Source organism: Puntigrus tetrazona, chromosome 5, assembly GCF_018831695.1.
Source record: "Puntigrus tetrazona isolate hp1 chromosome 5, ASM1883169v1, whole genome shotgun sequence".
Classification (NCBI taxonomy): domain Eukaryota; kingdom Metazoa; phylum Chordata; class Actinopteri; order Cypriniformes; family Cyprinidae; genus Puntigrus; species Puntigrus tetrazona.
In genome coordinates this window covers 32212371-32231586 of record NC_056703.1, presented here as the reverse complement: position 1 = coordinate 32231586, position 19216 = coordinate 32212371, and the positions used below count along the sequence as shown (strand labels likewise).

At 37.1% G+C, this 19216-nt stretch overlaps 1 protein-coding gene across 6 annotated transcripts in view; it reads left to right on the top strand.

Annotated features, from left to right (window-relative positions):
* LOC122346090 (proteoglycan 4) overlaps window positions 1–17556 on the top strand; it is a 79752-nt gene extending 62196 nt beyond the window's left edge. For 2 of the 6 annotated variants that reach the window (XM_043240763.1, XM_043240762.1), the window contains exon 4: window positions 17248–17556. In XM_043240763.1, coding sequence (XP_043096698.1) covers window positions 17248–17428 — 181 coding nt within the window. In that variant the 3' untranslated portion in view covers window positions 17429–17556. The remainder of the gene's footprint in view (window positions 1–17247) is intronic. The other 4 variants (XR_006251085.1, XR_006251086.1, XR_006251087.1 and 1 more) reach the window with 4 other exon arrangements.
* Window positions 17557–19216: the final 1660 nt, after the last annotated feature.

Below are 19216 nucleotides of genomic sequence, written 5' to 3'. Positions count from 1 at the left end.
AGAAATCAGAAGGATGGCGGGGAATAAACCTAATTCAACGGGAAAATGGATTTTTCGTGCATTAATAAAGTCGATGAAGTTGTAAAGAGTGATATAATTTGTGCCGTTGCAGTGTTTGCGTAATGAAAGCAATCAAGATTTGTCGCATGCCTGCTTCTTGCAAATAAACTCGGTCTGCTTGAACATGAGCAAGGCATCACTCCCGTAATAAACTGGTGTTGTGACATAACGCACTTGCAGCGTAGACGGCTTTGTTGACTGTAATGGGAATGATCTGATTTTGTTGTGTCGGGTCGTTGCTAGCCACGATGCAGGGCAACTGCTGAGCTTTAAATTCTAATTTGAGTGATGCAATGTGACGAAACTAGATCTCTCATTTTACGAACAACGAAGTTGCCGTACACTTGCATTGGACCTGCTTTGTTGATTATAATGGTCGCGATCTAAATTTGTCACAGCGAATGTGTTCGTACCGCAATTCAGCTGCAACAACTATTTTGGACACAAGATAATGTTTTGTACTACAATAGATCCTTCCCAAGTGAATTATGATTGGCTTTTTATAACTTAAGTTGCATTATCTATTTTATGCAGAGAATTACAAATACAGTACATTTTAAAATAATAAAAAATAAAGTCTCACTTTGTGGCTATAATGTGAGTATATTTAAAAGTGTATTTGTTGCATGCAGCAAAGGTTTTAAATATAGTTTTTTTTTAAGGATTTAGATATAGTTTTGTTGCTGTGCACGTTTATAATGCAGTTTGAAAAATACATACCACAAGGTTGTAGTGGCACACACTTGCAGCGCTTTGTTGATTATGATGCTTGCAAATTAGTTTGGACATTGACAACTTAAGGAAATCTACTTTGTTACAATAGAGCCTTCCAACAATAAACAATAAAGTCAATGTTTTATGAGTATAACTGGAGCAAATTGGTTTTGTTGCATGCTCTATTTTAAACCCAAACAGCGCGAAGCAACAAAGCTAAATCATTCCGGTATAACAAACGGTGCTGGTTGCATGCTTGCGTTGTAGCTAATGAGATTTAAATATTGTTTTGCTGCTATGCATGTGCGCATAATGCAGCTTGCCAAATCTTGATATTATATTCAGTGTAAGTTGTGATGGTGCATGTGATGTGGCGGTCTAGTTTTGCAGCAGGGCCTACCGGGTTGCATCAGTATACAGTGTGTGTTTGTGTGTGTGTGTGTGTGTGTGTTTGTGTGTCTGTTTCTATGAGGGGATTATGGACATATCACACTTTGATCCTGATTACACTGACTGATCAATACAGGTGTCAGCAGTACCAAATCCCAACCACCCTGATAGAGTTTCACACACACACACACACACACACTTGTACACAGACACTCACACACACAGATACACACACGCGCTGCAGCAAAGCTTCAATTAATCCCTCTACCGCAACCGACTAACACCGAGCCCGAGGCCATAAAACCATCTTTTGTGCGTGTGTGTGTTTGTGTGTGTGTGTGTGTGTGCGCGCGCATATGATAGAGAGAAAGTGAAAGAGAGAAAGACCCGAAGACAGCATGAGTCATTTTGTGAGTCATTATAACCTCAGGACACTACTTTTGTGCAGCGGTACGTTCAGAAAAATAATCTCTCAATAATAATCAAGCCTGTCGTTATACTGAAGTAATCTTGCTCTTTTTGCCATATCGTTATTATCTGTGAGGTGTTTTCTCGGCTCTTGAGGGCTTAACCTCGGCTTAACTTGAGTTCTACTCTCAGCTACCTATCCTGGTAATTGCCACTTACATAATACGCACACTTTCTTGCTAGTCGCTTCGGGTAGAAAGCGTCTGCTAGATGCATAAATGTGAAATAAATCTTAAAAAAATATGATACCGAGCTGAACAGGAAGCCATTTTTATAAAGAACGGGAACATTTACAGAATACACATTTTTCTCAATACTGCAGTTAAATAGCCATCAATATAGCATGCTTTTTTTTCTAGATTACTAGTTACAGCATCTGTCAGCAGGGGTTAAAGGTTAAAGGCGGAACCTCTGAAGAGTTCTCAAAACTGTTCAGTTTCTCTTTTCTATTTAAAAAAATGATATATATTCTTTGGATTTAAATAGATTTTATTTCAGGAAATTTATTCGAATTCATTAATAGTTTGAATTCATAGTTTATTTTTGAACTGTTCACCATTCTCCAGCCTCTGTGTGTGTGTGTGTGTTTGTGTGTGTGTGTGTGTGAGCACACAGGCCACCGACCGGCTCTTTCTGGAAGTTTCTTTTAGAAGAAATCCATCAACTGGCCTCTTCTGCTCCAGCGGCCATCACTCAATAACTCCCCAACGTCCGCTGGCTTGATACACACTCACACACATGCTCGCACCCGCGAGTTTCATCAACATGCAAAAGCTAAGCTGCCAGGATGCTCCGCTGCACAAGCCGACGCGAATACAATCAAATAAACAAACAGCAGCACATACACCGGATTCAAAGAAAGGGACGGCAATTAATATAAAGGCTGTTGTTGAAGCGTAATTCTCTTTCCTGTTATCTTTCACACGGCCAGTGAACGCGTCTGCCCTGCGCTTCCACTTCGCCGAATACATCCTCTATCTCGGCCTTCCACACCTGCTGCGTGTGTGTGTGTGTGTGTGTGTGAAAACATAGCAGTGTAAAAAACTGAAAACGCCCAAATATACGGCTGAGTCTCCATGGCTTCCCATGAACGCATGGTGGTCCCACTGTTCCTCACGCTTCAGGGCAGATCGTTCGCCTGAGAAGAGAGATGTTTTGGACCATAAAGTACAGAGAGCAGGGCAGGACCAATTTGAGTGTGTGTGTGTGTGTGTGTGTGTGTGTAATCTTCTCTCTGATATTACAGATGGGCTTGATTTAGCCTGAGGTCAAAGTCATCAGCACAACAGGGTCATCTTATCACAGCACAAACTAATGCTGAATTCACCGTACTGTAGTCAGCGCATGTGTTCACGCAGTGTGTTATTGTTAACTAAAATTCAACTAAAACGATTTTGTGATCATTTAAACGAATCAGAGATAAAATACAGTGCAAGCGCTAGAGAAAAAGTTTGAAAAACCAAAAAAAGTACAAATGTAAATGGCCTCGGCTAATTAATTGAAATGCAATAAATATTCAATTGAAATGAAAATAAATGAAAGCTAAATAGAAATAGGGGAAAAAGATTATTACAAAAATCGCATAACAAATTACATTCAACAGTATATGGGAAAAAAATATAAAAAATAAGTATTTTTTTAAATGAAGACATGTGAGTGAAATTAAATAAAATACGTTTTTGTTGAAGTAATAAAAATACCAGAATAATAATAATTTCAATGTGTTTATTAAAGGGTGTAATTATATAAAATATTAGAGTAACATTACATGCAGGCTCACTTATATATATATATATATATATATATATATATATATATACTGGTTAATTGCTAGATTTTTAACTGATTAAAAGTACATTATGTTAATTAAAGTAAAACTTAAATAAAATATAAATATTAGATGATAACTCAAAAACTTCAACAAGCATGTTGCTAAAAATATATAATTAATAATAATAAAAAGTTTAGGTTGACTAAAAATGAAATAAATAAAATTTAATAAAATTTAAGTAATAGATAATAGTAATAATAAAATATTAATAGAAATGATAAAAGCAGATAATAAAATGTAAGCCAAGAATATTCATAAAATAGAATAGAATAATATATTCACATATTCACACTTTCATTACAGAGCCTATTTTGTCACACAATATATGGAGTCAATTTCCAACACTATATGGAAACTCATTCTGGTTAATTGGGGTCATTTTGTGACCTATTGACCATTTAATTGGGGTACTGAGATTGAAGGGAGGAAAATGTATAAGGAGAATGAAGGATTTGACCCAGGGGATTTATTTCTTGCGCATTTATTGGCTAATAGGACAGTGAATGCTGAGAGACCTCCTCATAAAACACAACCTCAGTTCTTCACAGTATAATCAAATCTCTCTCTCTCTCATTTGCTCTTTGCCTTCCTCCATCTTTATCAGTTCAGTAAAAAAAATTTTTTTTGCCATTGTACTTGCCATTTGGCGTCCAACATGAAACTTGAATGAGTTGACGACCAATATCAAGTGGAATATAAAGCATAAGTCGGGTGAGAGATAGATTACACTACGTCATGGTGGTTTTTATCAAACGAATGTACGAGCCGAACAAGCACTGGTTATTTTCCTCGGCCTGATGAATCGTGAGCACACATGCAAAGTTATCACTGCTCAGTCACAAATTAAAAAATCCAACAGAACAAGCAAGATGTTGGACTGTGATAGACAAACATCTGCTCGCGCAGATGCTCCTGTGTGTGCGCCGTCCTGCCTGAAGAAACACTATTATGAAGAATAACTCATTTCAAGTAGGACTCAAACCTTCAGGTGTGTGTGTGTGTGTGTGTGTGTGTGTGTAAAGTTTAAAAGAGCTGCTAACAGATACAGTATATATACGCATGTGAGCCTGATGATGTTCAACAAACAATATCTGCAGTGTCTGCTTTTCTTAATGAGCTGCTTTGAGAAAACGAAACAAGAGAATACCAATTCATTATGATGCGTCTCTTGAAGAGAAGTCGGGTTGTATTTCACTCCAAAATATATTATGTAACAATTACATTATATAAGTTTACTCACCCATGGGCCATACAAGATGTAGATGAGTTTATTTGTTCGTGGGAAGAAACAGATTAGTTTTAGCGTTACAACACAGCAACGGATCCTGTGAAGTGAATGGGTGCCGTCGGTATGAGAGTCAAAAGAACAATAAGCATCTTGTTTTTAAGAAACAAATCAATTAATAAGTCATTTTAACACCAATCCATTGCTTCTATCAGTCTTCTATCCATAATATTGTATTCAGTGAAAAAGTCATCTCGTCTGAATCAGGAGAGACTACGCAGGGATAAAGCATTGATTACAAGCCAGAACAGAACATAATATTTTTCTAAATTAAAGTGCATTAATAATTGATCTGTACATCCGCACTTCGATCGATGGACTGGAGTGGTGTGGATTATTGGGATGTTTTTATCAGCTGTTTGCCATCTCGTTCTGACGGCACCCATTCACTGCAGAGTATCCATTGCTGAGCAAGTAATGCAACGCTGCATTTCACCAAATCCGATGACGAAGAAACAAACTCACCTACATTCCTGATGGCCTGAAGGTGAGCGCTTTTTCAGCTAATCTTTTTTCGGGCGAACTATTTCTTTAAGATATTTTCACACGACATATAAGCACATCTCCCCGCCAATTCTTACAATTGCGACGCGGAGAAAGCCTACTTTTGCATCGCAGTGCTGCGAACGATATTTTTTCATATTATTATTTTCAAGAATTGCTGTCGAGGAGTTTAAACGTGATGAATTAGGAATATAATCTCATAATGCAAAATCCATATTAAAATTCTTTATTTTCTTTTACAAAACATAATCGTATTTTGGGATGATATATGATTCATATCTTTGCAAATTCACTCATCTAATTGAAGGCCATTAGGAGATGATTTCTTTGCTTTGAAAAGTAATTTCTCAGCCTTTGGGGTGGGAATTTTATTATTCAAAATTATACTCATTTGTGCGAAAAAGAGACCTTCGGCGTTGTTTTGCTGCTTCTCCATCATACGCACACCCGGCTGACCCTTTTAGCTTCTCGTTCGACCAATTTAGATTTATTTCAGAGTGCTTAAACATGCACAAACGTGCACTGAGAGTAAAACGCTGCTGGTCGCTTTTAGCGGAGCGCTTCCACAATTCAATCAGCTCCTAGTAACAAGATGACCAGTATAAACACAAGTGCTGAGACTTCATTACATTCAGCCCGGGGAAAATCCTGTGTGGTTTTATTGGAAAAGCCATATTTACATAAACCTGGGTGGAGGTCTATCAAGCCAGAACACATTAACCTGCTCCGCAGTCACGAGAGGCTCGGTTGTACGGCAGGGTCTGTGGAACAAGTGTCTTATTTCCCGACTCGATCTGCTAGGAGAGAAAAGCACAGCGGCGGGCCGTAATGTTCAGGTAGCGCGCGTGAAATTGACACGGGTGTCATGGTGAGCACCGAGACGCTGCCTATGCTGCAGCCGCGCTCGGTCTCCGTATGAATCACGAGTGTTGTGCAGGAGTGCGTTTAATCAGCGTGTGGTTCGTTTGACGTGGGGAGAGTGTTGACATGCTTTTTATTGAGGTCACAGTATTGCATGTGAATATAAATCTGCAGGTGAAACAGGGTTGATGGAGGGGTCACGTAAGAAGCACGATCAATGCGTAGCGATGGAGATGCGCTTTGCAAACAAAACTGGAAGAGTTTTCCAGGAGTTAAGTCATGTTTAAAAACAGGGTTAAATCTAAACGCATATAAAAACGGTTACTTGATTGAAATAAAATATAAAAAACATAAACACACACGTCTTAACTGATCGTTTTTTTTATTAACAACATAAAAACACAGTAGTATATATTTAACAGGCAAGCACCTCAGATATGACATCTCTAGGAAATAGGTTTCCCCTAATATTTAACTATTGACTATATAGACTAACATTACGGTATAATTGAGGGCTATCAATTTTAACATTTATGAGGCTTTAAAAAATAACAGCTTCTAATTTAAGTCAATTTAAAACAATTTTCACATAAATCTATTTTAATAAAATGCATGTGCTATGAGCACAGTACAATACACATACACACACACACACACACACACACACACACACACACACACATACATACATACATAATATCATCTTAATGACACTAGTCGTTTTTGAAATAATCAGGACTATTTTGCAACCTTTGACAGAAACTGCTGTCATGCAATTTGTCAGATGCATTTTTGACTGTTATTGCGATCATCTGTAATATAATAAATAAATAAATAAATCCACTGCTAATTGGCCACAGGAAACACCTGGGCTGTCGACTACATCCCTGATCTAGCCTCCCCGTTCAGTGTTCCCATATAAACTCTTGAATGCTGACATTTCAGCTGGAACTTCTGATGTTTTGCTTACGCCACAGCAAACCTCAGATTGCACACGCTGGTGAATATAATTGTGAAGAGTGTTTGTGCTCAGCAGTGACGTGCTGAAACCTTTCAGTGCTGCCAAAGAGAGAAAGAGACTCCTTTTGAGATCGGTTCCTTGCATCGCCAGAGAATCCAGCAGAGACAAAATATTCACCCTACAAAATGTCTAAATTTTTATGTATTATACAGATTTTTAATGTCTTTGTTTGATCTAAAAAACAATAAAACTATAATATTGTGAAATATGATTCCAGGTTATATATATATCTTTAAATACAGTTTATTCCTAATGTAACTCCAGTCTTAAGTATCTCATGATCCTTCAGAAATCATTCTAACTTCTTTTTATTATCAATTTTTTTTTTGGACCCTGATATTTTTTTCTGGATTCTTTGATAAATAAAAAGTTAAAAAGAACTGCATTTATTCAAAATAGAAATGTAAGTCTTCACTATCACTTCAGTCTTCAGCATATTATTTAATATGCCTTAAAATACAATTTATTCCTAATGTATTATTACTCCGGTTTTGAGTGTCACATGATCCTCCATAAATCATTCTAACCTCTATTTATCATACGTATAAAAGTTCAAAAGAACGGCGTTTGTTCAAAACAGAAATCACTTGAGTCTTCAGCATGAGCTAATGTGGCTCAGAGGAACATTTCTAGTGTGAGATGTTCACTTCTTGCTCGGCTGACAACCAAGCAGCATCTGTTTGTCAGTAACAGGGGTGTTTTCGGTAGCTTTATTCTGATTCCAGTGGAACAGAGAGCGTTTGGATGAGAGGGAAATGAAGTGCAGGTCTGTGACAGCTGCGTACAGAGCAGCGCTTCATGCCCAACACTGACGCTTTATGTCGCCTATGAGCCGATCTGTTACCGACTGCGGAGAAGAAGAATATCTGAAGTAAAGTTGTTTATCACTGTAAGGGAGAGGTTCAGAACGAAATAACCTCTGACGGCTATACAGTCGCAAACGTGAACGCAGAATCCCCGAAGAGACATGTTTGTACGCTTCTTGTGATATAATGTTGATTTTGATCGTTTTGCACGTTCTCCCATCTGCGCTCAGTCTGAATCTTTGCTTGCTTTTCGCACGCTGGGTTTTCCTTCCCAAATGTTCTCCAGAGCTCATAGTCTCAGAGCGCTTAGAGCCTCAGTCATTATAAAAACATGAAGGTGAGCAATAACACTATAAGCCATTACCCAAGCAGGGACGACATGTACTCCCGTATTTCATACATATCTCATTAAACCTCTGAGTTTTACGACTCTCAGCACAAAGCCTCTCACATACGAGAGATCATATAAATGCTAGTAAGATATGGACGGTGATCAAAGTGTATTTTAGAGCGCTGTTGTACAGTGTTGGAGTCGCTAATTTTCCACGACAATGCCGTTAAAGATCGGGGCGGTTAACTGCAAGGGGTATAATCTGTTTACTGTTCTAACGGTGTATTGGTTATTCGTAGCGTGGCCATGCATGTAGTGCTGTAATTTAGTTTTTAGGCATAGTTCACCCACAAATTAAAATCATCTCATCGTCTCATGTCATCAATCAATCGTCTCATGTCGTACACACATATATATATATATATATTGGTTGATCGTAACATATTTTTATTAGAGGAAGACTGACACAAACTGTTGCCATTTATTTATGCATGCATGTATATATGTATGTTGAGCCAACACATTCTATTTTTAGGGCGTAGTTGCATTTGGCAGATTAGAGCCAGCAAATATGTTCTATTCACTGTTACTGATAGGATTATTCCACCCCAAAATGAAAATTTTGTCATTAAACCGTGACCCCCATGTCGTTCCAAACTCGCAAAAGATTTGGTTGTCTTCAGAAAGCAATTTAAGATATCATTGACTGCCAATTAAATTAAACTGTTAAGGTCTACAAAAATATGAAATGCATTGTCAAAAATAGTCTGCCATCAGTGGTTCGATCGTAATTTTATGAAGCGACGAGAAAACTTTTTTGAGGTACAATGGTGTAAAGAGGCACGTGTTAAAAAAGTTGTTATTTTTCTTTTCTCTGCATACAAAAAGTATTCTCATACCTAATGTTACAGTCGAACGATTGATAGACTATTTTTGGCAATGTGTTTCATATTTTTCTGGTCCTCGTTATTTCCTTGGCAGTCAGTGGGAAAGTCACAAGCCTCCCGGTTTTCATCCAAAATACCTTAAATAGTGTCCTGAAGAGGAATACAGCTTTTAAGGGTTCAGATGGGATTAAATGATTGAGTGAAGTGAGCCTTTAATAACAAGAAGTGCATTGAGCACCTTTACAAAAGTACTTTAATTTTGGAATCAGATTACGTAATCCAGATTGTAATCAGTCTCTGCCCACCATGGACAGTTTTGTGGCAGCTGTTGGTAGTTCTGTACTGTAAGTTGCAGAAAGGAATAAATAAAGATGCATCGGAAAGAAAGGTTGTTCCTCTAAGGGCTTGTATTTAGTGTAGGCAGGGGCGTCCCCATGGGTGCACTTGGCATTTTCATGCCTTTACTCAGCCGGGGGACACACACCTCTGTCACACACACACACACACTGTTTACAACCTTGAAATCAAAAAGCCCTTTCAAGTGCAAATGAATGCTCCTTTCCATCAGATAAGAGTGACGTGAACAGATTTGCAGATTTCCATTTCAAAGCGGCAAAGTTTGTCTCGATAAACAGCTCTCCGGCTTGATCGCGGGGTTTACAAATGAGCTCCGAAGGCCGGATAACCGGCCACCGATGCAAAACGGACACGACTCCAGCGGAAGCCTCTGAGAGTTGAGCGTTAAACAGGAGGCGTTGCTTGCAGTGCTTTAGCTTGGCTGGAATGGGTCGGTTTGCACAGGCTGATCAAACAGGGCCGTATCGGCAGAAAACGGTGTAAATCTTGTCCGCCGGGCACTTGTCCTCAATTCATGCCGTGTTGTAAATACAATCGTAAATTTACAGATAAATGTGAGCTTTCGCATACACAGTTTACAGATTAGCATGAGAGATTACCGCTAATCAGACATTGTGGCGGTGCTCACGGATGCCAGCAATGCATTCATGCCAAAAAACAAAGTGCAAAAACAAATCTTCGTAACGCAATAGCAATTTTGTACATTGTAAAGTGCATGCATTTATATATAAATGACATATCACCTTAGAAATACTTGCTTATTTTCAATTAATTTCCTGTAAAAACTTCTCAAGTGTGGAACCATTAAGATTTTGCCAGGTTTTTAAAGAAAGAAGACTCTAAAAACTATATACTTTATGTTTCTGAACCTGTACCATATATTATACTGTATATATATATATCGTTTGCGTCAAAATTATAGATTTTTCCCCTACGAATTGGGGCACCACTACTACTGCATCACATATCATCATACCTACATTATCATTCAATATTAATATAGCTTTTTTTTAATAAACGTGCTGCTTACTGACACACACACATATTGGAGAGTATAAAGTCATAGTTTTTGCATTAACTCACACTGTAAAGAGAGATGCACAGATTATTTGAATAACATGACTGTAATTTGAACACACTACTGAATATAACATATTATTACTTTTTTCATCAAAAACTATAGTAATGTCAGTAATGCTTACATTTGCGTATAGCTTTTTTATGCTGAGAAAAGTCATACCCCTTCGTTTGTAGTGTGGTCCTGAAAAATCTTCGTTCATAGGTCTGTCTGGTCCTTCCCCTTCACCCTACTCCTCCAACTGAAAGACAACGGAGATAACTCCACCCATTCACGGGAACACACAAAACTGGGAAGGGGGGGAGGTAATAATGAGATTGGGTGAAGAGTGGCCAACTATAACCATAATCTAAATCAAAATATTATAATAATTATTGTATGTATTTTACTTTTTAGTTTTAGAAGAATACGAGACGGCTGTTGACATTTGGAGTATAAAGCCATGTAAATAGTAGAAATGTCAATATTTGTTTATGATTTTAATAATTTGACAAAAAATATTTTACAAATGGGCTCGTACCGAGACCATATTGACTTTTTTTAGTAAATATAAGCGCAGTTTGAGACATTATTGACATCTCTCCTAAAACTGTAGAGACTAAAACAAACCATGCGTCTACCTTGTAAAGCATGATGATTGTGCATCTCAGAGTTGTCTTCCTAAACCGTAATTACAACGTCCAGTGTCTCTCACAGTCTGACAGTCTCACTCCACCCTTCCCAGTCTCACATCGTGATCCACTTTCCATCTTCCAGACATCAGCCTGGCCCGGTACAGCCGTATCACTTCCACGCTCTCCATTCCAAACTCTTTCATTATGTGCTCATATTATGTCATTACCTCTTCATTTACACTCCTACTTCACTGGGATTGTTTCATTGGCCGTGAAGTTTTTGCAAACATAATATACGGTAGTGTACTGTGTATATTGTGTATACAGTAGTCAACATTTAAAGCTGATCAAAAAATTCAAGACAAGAATGCATTTGATTTTAGGTTTTAGGACAACTTTGATGAAGGTTTGAAATGCTGACTATTATATATAAAGACCAACACACACAGTATCTATTTAGAAAATATTTACATGTATTTAAAAGTATATATTTATAGTTGTATAATTTATTTTATATAAAATATATTTAATATATACAATACATAAACGTAGCTTATTTGTCTTCAATATATGCATGCATATGTGCGTATTTACTTAGACACACACAAATATTATGTTCACAAAACTAAAGTTAAATGAAAGTAAATTCTATTTTGGAAATTATAGCTGAAATAAAATAATTAATTTTTTTTTATATGTATAATTGAAGTTGATTTTTATTTTACTTCTAGAAATGCAAATGTATTTTTGTTTGTTTGCTTTTCTTAAGTTTAAATTACTTAAGTTTAGTTCAGTTTTAGTTTTGATTAACTATAATAGCCCTGTGTAGTATCCTGCCTTTTATTTACTAATAGTATATGAAAAAAATATGCATTAATCAGTATTGTTGAATGGTGGCTAACATTTAAATGAACACTTTTCAAGTCAAAATAATTGCATTCATTTATACCAAAAAAATGGATTTAATCGGGTACAACGGAAAACAAATGTGCCATTCTGAACATCCCCGTGTTTTTTTTTAGCTTTGGGTTACTTTTTGACGTTTGCGATCTTTTTACAGCATTTGATGTACACTACACAAGTCAATTCTGACACATGACGTCTGTATTTGACAGGCTGACATGACGGTGACATAATGCTAAATGCACTTGTAATGTCTGTGCCGGGGAATTTAGACGTCAATCACCCCGTACGACACCGTCGGCTCATAAATATGCGAGGAAGTTATTTAACGCCCTTCAAGACTGCTAATGTCTTTACAGGCTTCCATTCCATGGACTGCGGTTATAAAGATGCTTTATTCCCAGAGGAGCTCTGAGCTTCTCCCACTGATGCTTACGATGCTCTAAATTAGGACAAATCTCGTTAATACTTCTTTACCAAATTCAGCCCACCCATATTAGCCCTATCCTCCCCATGGGTACAGCTCCAGCCCACACAGAGGCACGTAATTTCTTGCATAGCTGAAAAAGACACTCTTCTTAAAAAGCTTAAAATAGAAGCTCTGTACCCGGCGTCTCGCTTACGAGAGCTTCGCCGAATTTGGGCGAGATGGTGTGAATGAAAGACTGTAGCAAGGGGAAGGGGTAGAGGAAGTAATATCGAGTTCAGACACTGGTCCATCCATTCTCAGGACCAGAAGCGAGATAATTAGGACTGCTGGGAGGGACAGAGAGCTCCTCTCCTTCTCAGCAGGTCTTTTTTTCTGAAATGATTTATCTGGAAGGAGAAAATGCTGGAAGCGCCAGTTGGTGGAACGACGCAGGGTTGGATTCTCCGGACCTGGAACCTCATGCATAACACTTTGTTTCCATGCATATCAAAAGTTCGTGCAGAAATGGGAGAATATATGCGCATCGATTAAAAATTGCTGATATCAGTACCCGGAAGATTTTGAAGATCGAAACGAAAAAATTAACGTTTTAGCAAACGGACCAATTCTCGCTGTTAACTAGTTGCTTATATTAACACTCTTAAAAATACAAGTGCTTCACGATGCCATAGAAGAATCTTTTTGTTCCATAAAGAACATTGAACATCTGAATAACCGTTCTTTTTGAAGGTACCTCAGATTATAAAAAAAAAAGAGTTGGTTCTTTAAAAAACCTTTGACTGAATGAAACCAAAAATTGTTCTTCTATAGCAACGCTGTGAAGAACCTTAAGGCACCCTTTAGTTATTAAAACAGTATTTCATATGTTCTTTCATATTTTTTTTTGGTAATGTGAATATTGAGGGAACATTCCATTTTATCATTTCGCAAACATTATGGTAATAATTAAATGGTCTTTGAATGTTCTGAAACAAGACGAAACATTTTTGAAAATCTAAAACATTTCGGAAAAATAAGCTTTCCATTTGAGAACATTCTATCAGAAGAACTAGTGTACCCAGTGTATGAAATTTCTCTTTTTCATTTCTTTTGTTTCAATGGTTTAAAAAACATTCCATTTTATTCCATTCCACTTAAAGACCAGAAGACGATGACTGAACAGCTTTCTGTTAATGCTACTGGAACTAACCTTACTAAAACGTTTTGAGAATGTTACCTGTCTCCTGAGATTATTCCTGGGCCTTGTTTTAAAACATTTACTGTAATTAATTGCACAATTGTGAAAGAAACTGAAATGATAGGCTTCTCTGTGACATGTTTTGCACATTTATTTAGCAAGATAACCCAGTTCCTCAATATTAAATTAAGTACCTGGATGACTTATAGAAAATAAATTGCTATTTATCCGCATATGACAGACAAATTTTTACTACCACAATTAGGAACGATGAACTGCATAAATATCCTTGAACTCAAACTAGTGTCAATGGTGCCCTTTTGCACCTTCTAGGTACTAAAATGCACACTTTAGGTATTAATATGTACCTTTAAGGTACCATTATGGACCCTTTTGGTACAAAAGTGTGCCCCTTGCAGAAGGTACCGCCCCGGTGACAGCTTTTGTACATTTATTCCGAGAGTGTACAATTCATCAAATACATAATCATGAATACAGCTCCCGGGATTAATTATTAAAAGTGTTGATTAGATCTACCCCTATTTCTATTTACATTTTTTATTGTAACCAATCACAGACGTGTCCGTTGTGCTCATGAATACAATACAAAATCACAGGTGTTTAATTCAGTCTTAAAGTCTTTCGGTAATCACAACAAGTACTAATCAGCGAGTTTTAAGCAGTCTGATTGGTGTTTTCGGTTCATGAGTGAACATCAGCTGAGACTCTTTAACATGACAGTTGAAAGCATTGTTGGTTTTTTTGGAACTGTAATGCCTGAAAACTCAATTCCATCGAGTTTCTACCATACTCAGCATTACTGGTTTCTGTCGTTCTCTTACTTTGTTGGGTTTCTATAAACGTCCCGTTTCTGAGAGTCACCTTTCATTTAAAATTTTAAGACCAAATTCATTCCATCCAAACGGTGAAATGAAAGAGCTCTCTGTGCATGAAAGCAGACTCATGCAGTCGATTTCATTAGTAAAACCAGCAACAACTGAAGCTGTAGAATTGCCTTTTGAATATGACAGATAAATTTAGTGCTTTTTGAAGTGTCCCTAACCAAGAAAATCCTGACGGAATGTGAGTTTTTAACATAATTCTGAACCAATCCAATAAAAATAATATTTTCAGGAATGAAATGAGACTGAAAAAACATTCTTTAAAATATTCTGTATGTTTGTTATAACTTTGCTTGTATTGTATCGAAACAATATATTGCTACATTCAATGTCTTTGATGTCCCAAAGGAAAATTTTATTCCATTTTAAAAGATGTGCTCCAAAAAATATTGTGTTATTTTGCAGTCCTACAAAACCAAATGGTCTGCACACATTTAAAACATTGACCAAAAAATATCCAAGGAGGCCTTTCAGAAGAACAAAAGGACTGCACTCAACTCTAATCGCAGATCTTATATTGGAATCCTGCAAGAAAATTCTTTTTAGGATTGTTTTCAAATGATATTAAAAACAAAAAACTTGGAAATTGAAAAATTATGGTAAAACTATTTTCACTCAAACAAACAATTATGGGGATTTGTTCACCCCAAAATGGAAATTCTGACATTAATTGCTCTCCTTCATGCTGTTTCAAACCTGTAAAACCTTCATTCATCTTCAGAACACAAATTAAGATATTTTTGATGAAATCAAAGGGCAATCTGACCCTCCATAGAGAGCAACTGAAATGATCCAAGTGGTAAATACATCAGTAAGTTGAAACAGTCCATGTGATATCAGAGGCTCTTCAGATTTGCGACACTACGAGAATATTTTTTATCTCCACAAAGAAAACAAAAATAGCATAATGTACTGAGTTACATCTTCCGCCATTTAGAAGTTGATCCACTGATGTATTTACCAACGTAAAGTTTCTGGACCTGGGAACATTTCAGTTGTGTTGCTGTCCATGGAAGGTCATACAGTTCTCAGATTTCATCCAAAATATCTTAATTCATGTTCAGAAGATGATCGACGGTCTTCCTGGTTTGGAACGATATGAGTAATTTAAGACAGATTTTTCATTCTGAGATGAATGTGAACCTTTGCATTCCTTTACAGTGCAATGCAAATCATTTCTCATTTTTGGACTAGTGATTAGTTTTCTAGTTTGTCGTTTAAACTGCTAAACCAAAAGAGTGTGCGAACATTGTGAAGTCGCATTCTGAAGCGTGCAGTCGACTGTTTTGTGTGAACACAGCATCTACATGCGGCCTTTGGTCTTTAAGCCGATGCAGAGAGACTGACTGCAAGGTAAGAGGGTGGAAGAGGGACTTTTTGAAGAGGTTTAAAAGTGCTATTGTTACGGAAAGCACACAGTGTTCCCTGTCTGTCTGACATGGGCGTTCTCTGGGGAGTATCGTAGGCGAAGTGTGTGAGTGCATTGACACAGGTAGCACTCGATAAAGGTAACACTCTCTCTCTCTCTGCAATGAATTGAGTGCATATAAATATATATAAGTGGAACAATGATCTCATTAGTCACATTTAGCATGAAGAGTTATGGCCGTGTTGTTCAGCAGCACTCTATCCGTACTCTCGGAAAGCTGCTTCATGTCCACATCAGCGTTTGCCAGCTATCTGGGCCAGTGCATCATCAGCAACAATCCCAGCTGTCAGCTCGGAGCTGCCGACAAAATGTCAACGCTAAACCTTCATATGCATTTATACGCGCCTTTATTTTTCCGCAGGCTATAGCTATTTTGATGTCTTCCCCTACATTTCTAAAGGAGTAGGCTAGTTCACACACACACACACACACACATTTCTGTGATCATATAACAACATGCTTTAAATTTTAAAGAATATCAAAACTTTTTTTTTCGCATGTAATGTAAGCAAACTTCTTAAACTCCCAGAGAATGATTTTCACAGAATGCCAACTTTTTAAGCTGAGAATCAGTCAAACTGTACTATAAAATATGCATGTTCTCTTTATGCATGTTTTCCAATATAGGGGTTAGCAAGTTGATGAAAACCTAATAATTCAACCCGGTCTCATAAAAATATGTACATCTGCGCACTTTTTGTGCAACACCGTTTTTATGAACCTTACTGCACATGTTCAATACGTGACCCTGGCACGTTTTTTTATTACATTGATATCGGTACTACTATCGGTATATATTACGTTGCTTTAGGTATGTATCGAGGCAGTTCAGAATTCAAATATCTGGGGACTGTTGCTAAAATGGTCTACCATGTTGGAAATATGCCCTATACCAAATCCAACCCTAAACCTACCCAATAGTGTTAACAAATGAATATCGAATATAAAACACGTTTTATTGAGGCAAGCGTGCCATTTCAACTACAACTGTTTCGTCAACCGTAGTTAGAAATAATTTTTACTAGAGCTCCTCGCTGCTCAAGTTGATCTCTGTACTACGTGAGCTAACTTGGGTTAGGAACTTTTCAAAACCCTTAATTCAAAGCCATCATAAGATTGCAATCCACTTTAATTCAGTGCGTTTTCGTATGATGGTTTTTTTCCTCGATAATAGCTCAAAACCCCTTTTTCTCTTCCAGTGTGGAGCATGACTTCCGTCTTCAGGAAGGTCAGGTGACGCGAGCGTGGAAGGTCCCGGAGCAGCAGGAGTCGGAGCAGAGCTCTCCTCAGCTCGTCTTTCCTCCTCCGCGCCAGCAGGACTCTCCACAGGCCCTCCAGACGGTCAAGAAGAGCCGCAGGAAGTGCTTCTGGTTCCTCTGAACGCTCTGATATAGCAGGAAGTGACATCACTAGTCAACAAAGACGGATTCCAACCAACTCCAAGCCTCTTCTCTTCCGGTCCTCTGATTTAAAGTGTTTAGACGAGGAGCTTTTATTTATTGTCTTTTTTTTAAAAAAAAAAAAACAAGATTAAAGGCTGCTCGCTTTGATATTTCAGATTCCATGGAAAGTCTCAAAAATGTCCTTTAAAGTATTCACCCCAAATTAACATTTCGTCATCATGTCCTATTTGTCCTCTCCTTGAAAGGCGCTAAGTATTTTCTCATGGAATTACGAGTTGAGTGTTTCTGATTGTTGACCAATCAGAAACGCTCTCGAGCTGTCAGTGTTTGTTTTCGTCGTTGGAAAAGAGAGGACTGCGTCTGTTTATTCTGATTAGATTTTCTAGATTTATAGTTCACGGCAATCATTTGCGTGTCAGAAACTGAGCAGGGGGAGAAGGGGCTTTTTGTTGGTTCATGTACCTTTTGAGCCAATACTTACTACCTGGAAAGGGATGAACTTTACAGCAGACAGTGATTGATACACAGTGACAGCAGGAGACGGGACGCCGAGGACGCATTAAAGAAAGAGAGAGAGATGAAAGGTAAGAAATAGAAGCGAGATGACTGATTCATCATTTTGGAGCAATGAGGGTCAAAACACCAGCTTTTATACTATGAAAACCTTTCAACGAATCAATTATTCCACATGCTTAATGCTTTTATGTAGATGATCTAACAACTATACACGCAAGGCGATATTTAAGGCAGAGATAATGAGAAAGTGAATTTAAGGAGTGTGTCATTTCATTCTTTGTGAATGCTTAATTTCAGAATCCATTAAAAGCTCTATAAAATATTTTACTACACAAAAAAACTGTGTCAGGTGCTGTTTATTTGTTTTTCGATCGCAGCCCGATGCTTTTTAACGCACCGAGGTGGGAAATTTTCACCAAAGCTGGCAGAAAATACAGCACTAATGGTGTGGAATAAAATAAAACCGGACAATAATCATATTTACAAATACCTACCAAATGATGTATTTTTCGTATGTTGGTCATGAACCCAGCTAATGACCAACATATGAAAAATGACAACAACAACAAAACTGGACATTACAGTGTTCTTAGAATATTTCTGAAACATTAAAAAGTTATTTTATAGATTAAAATAAAGTTAGCAGGTCGCTGTATTTTTGGGTTTAATAAAAATTGTGATCACAACAAGAACATTGGCTTTTTAACGTTCTTAGAATGTACACATTCAAAAAATAACATTATATTTAGGGAGTTAGTGGAAACATTTTGTAACTTTTAATAGAAAAAGGATGTATAACTCAAATAATCTTTTAAAAAGTAAAGTTCGTTCTAGTGAACTGGTTCATTTTAAATTTTTTTAATTTTTAGATTTTTAAGATTTTTAAGATTTTTAGATCTTTAAGATTTTAAATCTTTTTTTCCCTCCTATATCTAGATTAAAAAAAAAAAAATCCAATTCATTTTATTGAGTTGGTTTGTTTGGACAATTCCTGTACATGTATAGCTTTAAAAAAAATCACACATTTTTTGTATGTCTCCAAATGTTGTAGTTTAATGTTTCTGGGTTCATTCGTTCAAAAAAACCCTTATTATAATAAATAATACTGGCCACTTCAGCAGCTTCAATGCAAGAAAATATGTATAAAGTGTCTAAATTGTGTTTAATGACTGTTCTCGGTTAAATGGCATCCAGTTACTATTACCGCTGAGGCAAATACCGTCACATAACATCTAAAGAAACAGGTGCA